The 12,980-nt window shown below is 37.6% G+C and overlaps 1 protein-coding gene across 1 annotated transcript in view; it reads right to left on the bottom strand.

The window, feature by feature from the left end:
* Window positions 1-12,980, bottom strand: part of LOC122788072 (keratin, type I cytoskeletal 47 kDa-like) — a 70,702-nt gene that overhangs the window by 33,295 nt on the left and 24,427 nt on the right. The window contains exons 3-5 of the mRNA XM_044054995.1: window positions 6,926-7,082; window positions 5,342-5,503; window positions 192-317 (exon numbers count right to left, since the gene is read on the bottom strand). Coding sequence (XP_043910930.1) covers window positions 192-317; window positions 5,342-5,503; window positions 6,926-7,082 — 445 coding nt within the window. The remainder of the gene's footprint in view (window positions 1-191; window positions 318-5,341; window positions 5,504-6,925; window positions 7,083-12,980) is intronic.

Below are 12,980 nucleotides of genomic sequence, written 5' to 3'. Positions count from 1 at the left end.
AAAAATATGGCAATCAAAAGATGTTTTTTTTTCAAAAATAATTCATTTGTCAGTTTCTTAGCATACAGTGTCTGAAATGTTCCCTTCTGACAATAGCAGCATGGAGAGCTGTGTCTGTGGTCAGTGGTTAATGTAATTAATGCACAGAAATAATTAATGATGATGCATATCATTGTCTGAATACAACTCACCCTGCCAATCTGAGTCTGGAGCTCAATTTCAAGACTTTGTATAGTACGCCTCAAATCAGATATCTCACTCTTGAATGATGAAATAGCTTCTGTGTCACTGGCAACACTCTGGGTTATATCTTTAGCCTAGAAAGTAAAGAATGTTGATTTAATCTGGATTACTGCAGTGCCTAAAGCATAAATAACTAAGCCATTATACAAAATAAGTGATTGTTTCAGAACAAGATAAGTGATAGTTCCACAACAATTGATTTTAATACTGTGCCATATTGTTACATTAAATAAAAAATTGTGCAGTGAAGTAATCCTCCTTTAAAACGGGAAACAAATATTATCACATTAGAAAGGTGCATCGTGAAGCTTATAGTTTCAAAATGTTTCTATATCCATGCAACTTATAAAACAGGCTGCACATTAAGGGCATATATATGATACATACACATACATGCATACATATATAGATAGATGGGCATGTGTATAGATGCATGGGCATGCTCAGACACAGACATCAAACACATGTATTTTAACAACAAAATGCCATGTCTAAACAAGAATGCTTTCACTTGTCTTGCTACGTCATAATTTCTCAGGCCTTTGTTTGGTATGTGGATGTACCATTACTTGGACATTGTATGAAGCATGTAGATCAAACAGGCAGCTTATCAAAGGGTACTGTGAAGTTGTTAATCACAATGATAGACTGATTTTATTGATCTTTCTCTGACTCACAGATAATTGTAAAAAAATATTTAGTGGTGGTGAAGAAATCACATAAAGAGAGGTGAAGATGTGCAATAATTCCAAAAGTATGGAGTGGTGATTCTGGGTGTTTTATGTTGGCTGTAATATGAAAGATAAGCTGTATAAAACTTTGTTTTACTTACAGAATCTTTCCAAATATATAATCTCAGCAATTACTGCAAGCATGTACCTCATTTAAGCATCCCCTCCCTTTCCCTTTATATACACAAGACAAGGTTCATTAAGTAATGTGAAGTCCCAGTTTCATATTACATACGTTTTCTTTATTTATTGCATTTGTTAACAGGGATGGTCTGAAAAGGAAAAAAAAAGAAAGTTATCCTTTTCAGTGGAGGCCCAAGGAAAAAAAAGCTCCAAAATATTGTAACAAGTAATGAAAAGTATAATCTATAATCAATGACAATTAACATAAGTAGATAACATGTACATTTCAGACCATTTTATACATAGTTAATGGAGTGAATGAGAGTTGAAATAAAATAGATAAATAAATACATAATACACCTATTTTGCAGGAGGTAAACAAAATGGTCAGGGTGTACAGATATGAAGTGGAGTTGTAGAAATGAGAAATTAATTGTAGGAAAAGAGAGTCTTCTGCAGTGGTCAGGTAAGGTGAGGCCTGGGCCAGAGCTTACTAAGGATAGAACATAGTGTAGCCATATTTCTGTGAAATATTGTTTTTGCTGGGTTTTGAAGGAATTTACATTTTCAGTTTGTCTAATGGATAAGGGAGTGGAGTTTCATATTTTTTAGAGGTTAGAAGAATACCTTGAGTCTCCTGCAATGTTCTTACACTTAGGCACAGTCAGGGGTAGTTTGTCAGTGGAGTGCAGGGGTCTGTTAGGATTGCAAAATTTCAAGATGGTATTTAGGCTTGGACATTCATCTGCATGATATATGAGTTTGTGAGCTGTCATGAGTGGAGTGTATATTAATGCATGTCTCAGCTCCAGTCATTGCAGCTGTTTAAGAGGAATGCAGTGCTAGGTTCTAAACCTAAGATGGAAGGTGAATTTAGCTACTTTATTTTATGGTGCAGCGGTAGCGTTGTTGCCTCACAGCAAGAGGTTCTCCCGTTAGATTCTCGGCTGGAGTGCGGGGAGTGCCTTCTGTGTGGAGTCTGCATGTCCTCCCCATGGTTGAGTGGTGTTCGAAAGACATGCGTAAATGGGCGTGCCTTCGTTGAAGGTTGGACATCGAGCTGGAACCTCAGCGTTCGTGAAAATCTACTGCCAGTCATTAGAGGATCGGAGTTCCACTGTGGCGACCCTTAACCGGAAAAAGCCGAAAGACAAACAATATTGTAGCATTGTTCTATAGAGTAGAGTAGAATACAGTAGGGTGGTCTGAAGGTTTATCAGAAATGAGGCCGCATAGAGGAGGGTTGTGAGTAGGTAGGAGGCTGCTTTGTTGATTATGGAATTGTTTGTCAGGTGTGGTTTGACTCTGTAGAGGAAGCTAAGTTTCTCATGGGTTTTTTTTATCATTTGCTGCATATGGTGGTTGAGTTTTATATTTTCATCTATGATAACTCCTAAGAGTTTAGTATGGGTTACCATCTCAATATTTGTCTGGTTTGATGATTGAATGGAGAAATTGTGCTTCCTGGTAGCTAGTATTTTTGGGGGGTAAACAGGAGTAGTTTTTATTTTTTAGGGTTAAATAATAATTGTGAGCCTTCTAGCCATGATTCAACAGAAGAGAAATTCCTGCATGAGTTACTGTGGAGTGGCTAGACTTTTGTCTGAGCAAATGAGGATGGAGTCATCATTATATTGAATGATGGAGGCATGTTTAATTGCTGTATGCAGATCGTTTGTGAAAATATTGAAAAGAAGAGGGCCCAAAATAGATCCTTGTGGGAGTCCCACTGTAACAGAGAGAATAGAGAGATGTCATTTAACTATTTAACTGCCTGCATCCCATCAGTTAGATAGCTTGGAACCAGGAAAGCGCTGCTGTATCCACTCCTAGTGCAGATAGCCTGAGGAGCAGTTTCTGGTGTGAGACAGTGTCAAGTGTCTTTGATAGGTCTAAGAAGACTGTGATGCAATGTTTCAACAGTTTTTACTCTCATTCACTGAGCTAACAAAGTCAAGCAGGGCTATTGTAGTGCTATGGTGGGGGGGCGGATGCCATGTTGGGTTTGGCAGAAAAAGTTATTGTCTGTAATGAAGTTAATGATTTGTATACATTTCTCTAATATCTTAGTGAGGGGAGAAAATATGGTTTTAGGTCTGTAGTTAGTGAAGTCACGGGAGTTTCCACCTTTATGTAATGGTAGGTTATATGATTTTTTCCATAAGCTGGGGACATAGCTTTCTTTAAGAGAATGGTTTATTAGAATAAATACAGGATAGACCAGGACAGCTGCACCAGACAGGATGCATTCGGCAGATAGGTTGGCAGGTGCAATTGTGGTAAATTTTAGTTTTAGGAGTAGGTTTTTAATATTAGATGTGATGACTGGTTGGAAGGAGGTTTTATTGTTATATTTAACTGATGGGAGGTTAGACTGTGAAGATAGAGATTGATAAGTAAAGTAACTGTTTGGATGAAATAGGAGTTAAATTGACTGACAATGCTTTTTGCTCAGAAATAAAGGTGACATTTTCTTACAATCATAGTGCCCACCTCCCCTGGCAGTTTTTCATGCAAGTCTCAAATCCAACATTAATTAAATACCCATATTTTCACTGTCCCTCATTGTCCAGACTTGTAATTATGTAATTCCAAAGGTCACAGTTACAGGTCTTGAAATTACACTAGGGAGCCATATATAAGCTACTTATGTTTGGCAACATGTTTTGTATGTATCTCTTTTTTCTCTCCTCTGCCTGATGACCACTGAGCCTCCCCAATCATACATGAGTCCATTCATTTTCAGATAGTGCAGGTCATCCTTAAATTTACCAGGGTAAGAGCATACAGACAGATCACCATCTGAGCTGGCAGCAGGAGAAGCTTCTTCTGTTGCTGATATGTCAAAAATGACACCATTTTGAACTGAGGCCTTAACTCGTCTGCTGGTGGTGTCATGCAAATCTCCTTCATTGCTTGAACTGAGGCCCTAACACCTCTCTTTGTGGTGTCATGCACATCTCCTTCACTGCTTGAACCGAGGCCCTAATCTCTCACCTCTCTCCTGGTGGTAATGTGCACATCTCCTTCACTACAGGGACTCCCAGTGTTCCACCAAGCCCAGTCATACATGCTGCCTAACATGCAGGACAGGGGCTATTAGCAACAGAATGAACAGCCACAGTGCAGGCCCACCACTCCACTGTCTCCTGTTTCCATACCCTGAGAATTCCATCACTCAATACTTGAGTGGCAAGCATAGCCAGCTGGGAGATGACTCCTCCAAGGATAGACACCACTCATCCTCTCAGCCTCTACTATCAGTCATTAGGGATACTTATTGAACACCAATCACCTAGGCAATAGTGGGGGCTTTTTCCACTTTAATCGATAAGACTGGCATGCTTAGCAACAAATTTTAACTGAAATTTTATATATTGTTTAGCTGCATATGTCACTTGGGGCTAAACGTGATGTTTTCTCAGCACAGAACATTGCAATCTCCAGCTGCCAGCAAATTGTAAACAAGTCTTATTGTTCCTCATGGAAGAAAAATACTATGTCAAAATCTTAATTATTTCCTGTTTGGCCTGCCCTGAAATGATTGTGGCTGCACATGGGCTATTCTGTTAAACTTCAAAATATACTAAGCTATATACTGATTATAGTCTGTATTCCCTTATTATGGCAACATATTGGTTAGTAGTATTGCCATGAAGTGTATAGCTATACAGACTGGTTCCCAAGTGAGTCTACATGTCCTGCCTGTGTCTGCCTAGGATTTCATAGGATGATTCAGTTTCCTTCCACATAGCAAGGACATGCCATCGGTGAACTGGCAAGCCTCCAAATTATGTGTGTGTGTGTGTGTGTGTGTGTGTGTGTGTGTGTGTGTGTGTGTGTGTGTGTGTGTGTGTGTGTGTGTGTGTGCTTGTGCTCCAGGACAGACTGGCATCCTAGCATAGATTTGTTTTTTTCTTTGGGTGCATCGATTGCCAGGATAGGCTCTGGCTTCACAGTTAGCACAAAATAGATAAAACAGGTAATTTGTGGATACATTTATGAATGTGTTCAATTACTAGCTTCCTGTTGGATTTACTCTTGTTAAAACTGCTTTCATTTGTTCATATTTCTTAGGTCACTGTTAATAAATGGGCACTTAGGCCTATCTACTTCCCAGTTTAACAAATGAGTGCATAAACATAAAACAAAGGAGTGTGAAACTAAAATTAAACAGAAATCACTTTGGTTCTTTGTAGTTTTCTGAAAATTTGTGACAGCTTTGTTCTTTGGTGTTATTATACCTTTTCATTGTACCATTTCTCAGCATCCCGCCGGATTTTGTCAACCATTGCTTCGTATTCTTTCCTGCATGCATCCATTTCATCCATGAGGTTAGGACCAGGGGCAGCGTCAAGCTCAACATTAACCTGACCAGCAATGCCGCTGCTGGCAGCCTTCATGTCCTGCAAATAGAAACACAAACAAAAAGGAAAATAATTTCAAATTCACAACAGCACATACTAAATCAACAAAATATTACTCAGAATCAATGCATATACATGGTAATGCAAACATTCCCTCATGTCTTAAAAAAGTTAAATGTATAAAAAAGGACATCTGAAATTATGTTAATCAACTTGATTTTAGTAATTTCACATTATGAAATCATCATAAAATTCTTCTTTTGCTTAAACAATTATTTAAATTTAGTGTCCATTTTATTTTTTATTCAATGATATACTATGTATTTGGTTTACTATCAAATGACTGAAAATCAAAAGACTGAAAATTCAAAATATTGAATACATTTTTAATGCAGGAGGAAAGCCCCCCTGCTCCCCTCATGTGGGGGGCTGTGCCCCCCCACACCCCGCCAGCTAAATATATATACCAACTCCAAGATTGCACTACAGTGGAGAAGGGGCAAATTCCATCATTCAATATTTTGAATTTTCAATCTTTTTGGGATTCAGTCTTTTGATTTTCAGTCATTTGATAGTAAACCATATATATATTTATATATATATGTATATGTATATATATATATATATATATATATATATATATATATATATATATACATACATATATATCTGTATATCTATCTATGTATATCTATCTATGAATATATATATATATATATATATATATATATATATATATATATATATATATATATATATATATATGTGTGTGTATAAATACCTTTTTTCGCCCTCACCCCACAGCTGACCATCAACTGTTACCAGTTCCTCTCCTGCCTTTGTTCAGTGATTCTGTCATACCTGTATTAGCCTCCCCCAGTGTCAATCTGACCCACATCTGTGGTTAATGAGTAGATTGAGGACACTGGTCCTGTATCACACTGCTGCTACTGGGGGATTGTGCTTTAGCACCCTCCTACCCCATCACAGCCTTGCAAACTCTGTAGTTGCTGCCTACAATTGATGCATGCATACATGCTTTCTTGCATATTCACCCTAGTGACCAAATGGAATACCACTTGTACTGCAGATTTCACCCAATTCTTTATGCTGATGCTGCACTGAGCCTAGGCATCCTCCTCCTCCCTGTGATGGGAAAGCCTATATTAGTCATGAATTCCCAATGCCTGGTATGGTTTCTTCAGCTAGCATGCAGACAATTGAACAAAGGTCACCGGGGAAGCATTAAGGGCTTTATTCTCCTATTCCATGGGACCAGATTAGCTGTCTTGCATATTGAGATTATTATTATTAACTGGATAGCAGATGGATAGTTGTAAGGTGCTTCAATGTTGTTTTATTTTAATAATTCTTGAAAACCACTTTAATTAACATAGCTTGCCATTAAGTGACCACAATTATCAGGGATGAAGGCTGGGGAAAGAAGATAACACTACTAACCTCGTCATGACACTTGTTGAGGTATGCCAGTTCTTCCCTAATGCTTTCAATCTGCATCTCATAGTCTGATTTGGAAAGGGTAAGCTCATCCAAGACTCGGCGAAGTCCAGCAATATCAGCTTCAACTCCTTGGCGCATAGACAATTCATTTTCAAACCTGTTTTTCAATGACATGTATAAATTAAATTCTTAATTTATTTGTCAAAAACAATAAAAAATATGACTTCACTAAGAATTCTCAACGATTTATTTGATATATATATATATACATATATATATATATATATATATATATATATATATATATATATATATATATATTTTTTTTTATTTTACATTTGTTTACCAGGAAAGTCTGACTGGACACAGATCCATTTTCAGCAGAGGCCCAGGGAGAAAAGCTCCAAAGTACAATACAATACATATGAGAAGTATAGCATACATATAAGCATATGATAAAATAGAGATTAACAAGCTCTTAAATGTTGTGTCTTTCGGCTTTTTCCCAGTTAGGGGTCACCACAGCAGAACTCCGGCCCGCTAATGATTGGCAGTAGATTTTTACATGCCAAGTTGCTAGCCCTGACACACAACCTTCAATGAAGGTATGCCCATTCACGCATGTCTCCACACCGAAGAAGCTCTAGCTGAGAATCGAACCAGACAGCATCTTACTGTGAGGCGACAATGCTACCACAGCACCACTACCACATAACAAGCTCTTAAATTAACAGCAAAAAACATTGCACTGAAACTTGATTTTTTTTAAGACAACAATATTGAAATTGCAGTTTACACATAAATGTTATGAATGATAAAAACAGGATGGTAATGGTGCTTAAACTGCATGAGATTATTTAATTGAGGCAACAGGAAATTTATGCCCAGTTTTATAGAAGATAGATATTAGTTCAGTACAAAAACAATCGACAGTTTAACAAACTTCCCAGGGTAACAAACTGGTGTCACTTAGTGGAATCCTTGTGACAGATGATAGGTATGTATTAGCCTGGGGAGTAGCAGGAACAAAGCCAGTTGTTTAAATATTGAGTTTTCAGGAGTTTTCTAAATTGATTAATGGAGGTAGTAGAAGTTCTGTGGTTTGGTAGTGAATTCCAGATTCTAGCAATAGTGCAAGAAAAGAGAGATTTACCAGCATCATGTTTGTGTTTGATGACTTCTAGGACATTCTGGTTACTAGATCTTTAGGTTCTAGTGGTTGTGTGGGGTTGAATTAGATGATGGAGTGCTAGGGTTTCTTTGGGAAGGTAGTAGAGCTTGTGTGCTATTGCCAATTGGTTGAGTAGCAATAGTTGAGGCAACTCAAGCCAATTGAGCTGCTTAAGGGATAGACAGTGGTTGGACCTATATGATGCTTCAGTAGCAAACTTGGCAATCTTGTTATAACAAGATTCCATTTTGCTTAGTTCAGACTGGCAGAGATTAGTCAAGATAGAGGAGGCATAGAGAAGGATAGATAGGAGATGAGTCCTTGCAGTGGTGGCTTTGGTGTGTTTAGTAATATATTGTTTGTTCCTATAGAGGAGCCCAAGTTTTTGTTTACTTTCTCGATGGTTTGTACTACGTGGATGTCAAATTTCAGGTTATTGTCAATTTCTACACCTAGCAGTTTGGTGTGAGTGGTTGGAGTGATTTGAGTATTATCTTTGGAGCTTATGGTAAAGTTATTGTTTAGGGGGAGGGATCTACCAGGGCTGAAAATAATTAGTTTGTTTTTTTCAGATTAAGAATAAGTTTGATGTTAGTGAGCCATGTTTTGGCTAAAGTAAAGTTATTTTGGGTCAGGGTTTGCAGGTCATTTAAAGTGGGGGTGCCGCATATATGGCAGTGTCATCAGCAAATTGTACTACTGAGGAAGAGAAAGAGAGGATGAAGAGATCTGGTTGGTGAAGAGAGAGAACAGCAATAGGCCAAGGATGGACCCTTGAGGTACTCCTATGGATACTGGTAACAGGGAGGACAATTGGTTTTGCCATAGGACTGCTTGAAGATGGCTTGATAGGTAGCTGCTGAACCATGATATAGAGGAGGAGCTAATGTTTAGGGTAGATAGAGTTTCAAGAAGCATACTGTGGTTAACCATGTCAAAGGCTTTTGATAAGTCTAAGAATATGGGAGATATGAATAGACCCTTGCTTCTGTGGTGGTTAACTATTGGTAAAGGACAGTAGGTCTAAAGCCATGCTGTGATTTGGAAAGTAGGTTGTTTTTGGGAAGTACTACATTATTTGAATATAGACAACTTTTTCTAATATTGATATATACATGTGTATATATATATATATATATATATATATATATATATATATATATATATATATATATATATATATATACATACACACACACACACACACACACACACACACACACACACACACACACACACACACACACACACACACACACGCAGAGACAATGAGCATGCATATGATAGTGGTTTAGTCTTAGGAAGCCCAATGGTGACAGAAGATGTGGTATCTGCAGGAAAAATTGTGAATTTTAACCAGGAATGTGAGAGTTAGAAATGATAGCGGACTGAATACTGTGGTAAGAAAGGCTAAAGAGGAAATGGCGATGAGGTAACATGAGGCCAATAGAAAAGATACTGTACTAAAAGCTAGCCAGAAGATTGGATGGTGAGGGAAAAGCTTGGAGAGAAAAACATAGTTAAATAGTACTTGAGCAGAGGTTGTTAAAGGTGCACAGACAAGTTGTGTAGCAGAAATGTAACCAGGAATGAGATGACTAGAAGAAGGAAGACAAGATGGAGGGACATCATTGACAAGAAAAGTAGAAAAGGCAGAGCCAAAGGTGGAGTTACAGAAATGGACAATAGATACAAAGCAGGGGAAATGGGCAGGGAGAAGCTCATAGCCAGATGGTACTGGCACTGGGTAAAAGGGACAGAAGAGGTGAAGTGGCCTGCAGAAAGAATGCAGAGGGATATGAATGGGACAAGTTATGTCACAGGGAATAAGTCAATCAGCACAGACAGTCAGAGTGGCTGCAGGTAATTGAATTGGTGAGAAATTCTGCAGGTAGGAGGTGTGCAATTTATGGCAGAAAGTGAAGGTAGTGAAAGCCAGTGTGAGGAGAAAATAGGGTACTGATGTTTAGCAAAACAGGAATAATGAATTATATTTAAACTGGATTTAATGCTCACGCTTAGCACAATGAGGTGGTAAAGGTGGCCATTATTGCAGAGTGATGGATACATGTGGTGCAAGTAGGGCAATCATTACCTGTCAGAATAGACAGCTGGAATCGTTGCAAGCTGGGCTAGAGGCATGATAGTGAGATGCAAACATGAACATCTACATGTAACTTTCCATTTCAGCAGCCAGCACACCTGGGAAGGAGTGGATTAGGGAGTAGAACATTTGACTGTGGCAGTTGATGGGGAGAGACCTGTCAAAGTCACCAATTATTTGCCATGAACAGACACCCTTTTAGTGCAAAAAGGACAGAAGTTTTAAGAATTAAGTTGAAGTACATCTTGTTGACTGAGTTTTTAAAGTAGGGGATGCATAAAAAATGTTTTAATTGTTCAGAGAGCAGTAGGAAAAAGAAGTAGAGAGCATAATAAAGGGACAAATGAGCAAGTCACAGCAAGATGGGGTAGCATTACTATACAATGCAGGGAATTTGAGCAAGAAGACATGGAAACTGCAAACAGTGATGCAAGAAAGGAAGAGGCCCAATAAAAGAGGCAAGCAGAAGGGTAGCAAAGGCAAAAAAGACAGCAAAGGCAAACTCTGAAAAGGAGTTGGAAGAAAGGGTAAAGCAGGATAACAAATGTTTATTTATGCATATAACAAACAGAAAGAAAGGGAGTCAGACTTAACCAGCCTGAGCAGAATGGTAGTGAAATCTCAGAAGACTGGATAACTCCAGGTATTAAGGCAGCTTTCAAACATAGGCTTTGTGTGGGTGATCTAAGGGGAAGATATAGGTTCTAGACAACATACTTTAAAAATATCAAATCCTAACCAATAATGTCAAATCTTCCTGTTTTAGAAGGTTTCAGTAGATTATTTCATGTCATCCTGGAAAACCAGGTGACAGGCTGCCTAAATAAAATCATAGTTGTGGTACAATGCCAGGCTTGTAAGGCTGTGGATCTCTTCAAAGACCACCATTTGAATGTTCATCCCTCTACCTCTATGATTGGACCTAATGCTAATCCACCATACATAGGTCATTGTGTGCTAACACTCACGATTTCCTCTTGCCTACATTTTCATCTTGATTTTTGTAGGTCTGCAAGTATACTCTTTGAAACACTGCCCTAAAAACTCCCTTAGATTGGCTCCCCCTTGAATAGCTTCTTCTTTCAAGCATGCAACTATATTTCCATTTCACAAAGCCTCATGCTTCTGCCACGTATGACTTTAATGTTGCTTAGTGCAAGGGGCATTCTGTTTTATTTACTTATTCTTTGTTGACCAAGTTAGTCCTACTAGGCTAGTAGCCTGTTTTGAGGGGGACCCAACATGGTACTTATACTGCTAGGGGAAATTTGGCCAGGACATGGGGGTTCTTTCCTACTTGTCACTGTTGTGAATGGGACCCGTTTTGCAGAAACACTCCATCTTTCCACTCCAGGTGCAGAGGTGGCCTGGAAAAAACAGGGAGGCAGATGGAAAGAGAAGGAAATAATGGAGGTGAGAGAAAATGAGGGTGAAAGCAAATATCAAGACCTGAAAATGTGTGCAACATTCTGTGGAGATGTTTCAAATGAATCTGTTTGATGTAGATGAGTTAGCAAATGATGGATGTATAATTACAATCCTCCAGTCAGAAGGGTTGTGGGATGATTTACTTAAAGAAATGGTGGCGCAGAGTGAGCTAGAAAATGAAGGAGATGATTCCTGAGGGTACATTATGGAGAAAATACAAAAGGAGGATACAGAGGCAATCCTGAAGAATAGTGGTGAGATGGAAAAGAAAACTTATTCAGAGAAAGTGAAAAATGGCAAAAGTTGAATAGCTGAAAAGAAGGTAGAGGAAAATGAAAAACAGAAGTATGTGGCAATGATTCAAAGTAAAGAAGACAATAGAAATAGGTATGAAATGTGGGACAATTTAATAGCTCCTTTGAGTGTAAAGCGCATGAGGTAAGAGCATTTATTCTTATTAACAGAGTCATTTTGTGACATTATATTTGAGACATTTTTTGATGGAAATTTTTCTTGTAGAATATGGAAAAAAGAAAGACCATAACTCATGGAATCTTTATGTGATAAAAGCATTTAACAGGGGAAAAAAGGAAAATTATGTACAATTTTGAACAGTGGTAGAAAGAGAAATGTTAAAAGGACATTTGTAAACTTTATGTAAAGAAGTACTGGATATTACAAAAGTTTATGACAAAAGGGGTTTATGGACTGGTGGCTGGGATTGTAATATTGTGTTAAAAATAGAAAGAGAAAAAAATGTACATATAACAAGCATGATAAATGTGGAGGAAAATAGTAGTGTTGTAAAATAATGGAGACAACCCAAAACATGTTTTTTTGTGTGGAAAAGAAGGACATTTGATAAGTAACTGTGACAAAAGAAAATATTATAGTTTTAGGGAAATGGATCATGATGCAAAAAATGTGAATTAAAATTTCATAAATATAACAAAATTGGAAAGCTAAGGATGGATTGCAAAAATAAAAATAAGAGTAAGGAAAAGAAAAAGAAAAAAAAAGAAAATGAATAAAGAGTAGAAATTTTAGAAGTAGTTGAAATAGAAGACAAATTAGATGAGAAAAAAATAAAGAGGACACAGAAAATGTTCTGAAAAATAAGTGATGAAGAAGACATAAATTGGGAGCTAGTAAAAGAAACAAGAATTATATTGGTGAAAAGGTAAAAGACATAAAAAGAAAATTTTAATGGATAAGTACAAAAGAGAAAAGGAAAGGAAATAGATGAAAAAGAAAATAAGCAGCTAATGATTGGTGGTTTGTATAAGGTTAAGGTTTTGACTCACAGACACAAGATACAGTGTTTTATTGTCCCATTTGGGAGGGAAATTGGT

Source organism: Protopterus annectens, chromosome 13.part0, assembly GCF_019279795.1.
Source record: "Protopterus annectens isolate FY-2018-M chromosome 13.part0, PAN1.0, whole genome shotgun sequence".
Taxonomy (NCBI): domain Eukaryota; kingdom Metazoa; phylum Chordata; order Ceratodontiformes; family Protopteridae; genus Protopterus; species Protopterus annectens.
Note: the sequence above shows the minus strand (reverse complement) of the source record. Positions and strands in the feature narration are given on the sequence as shown.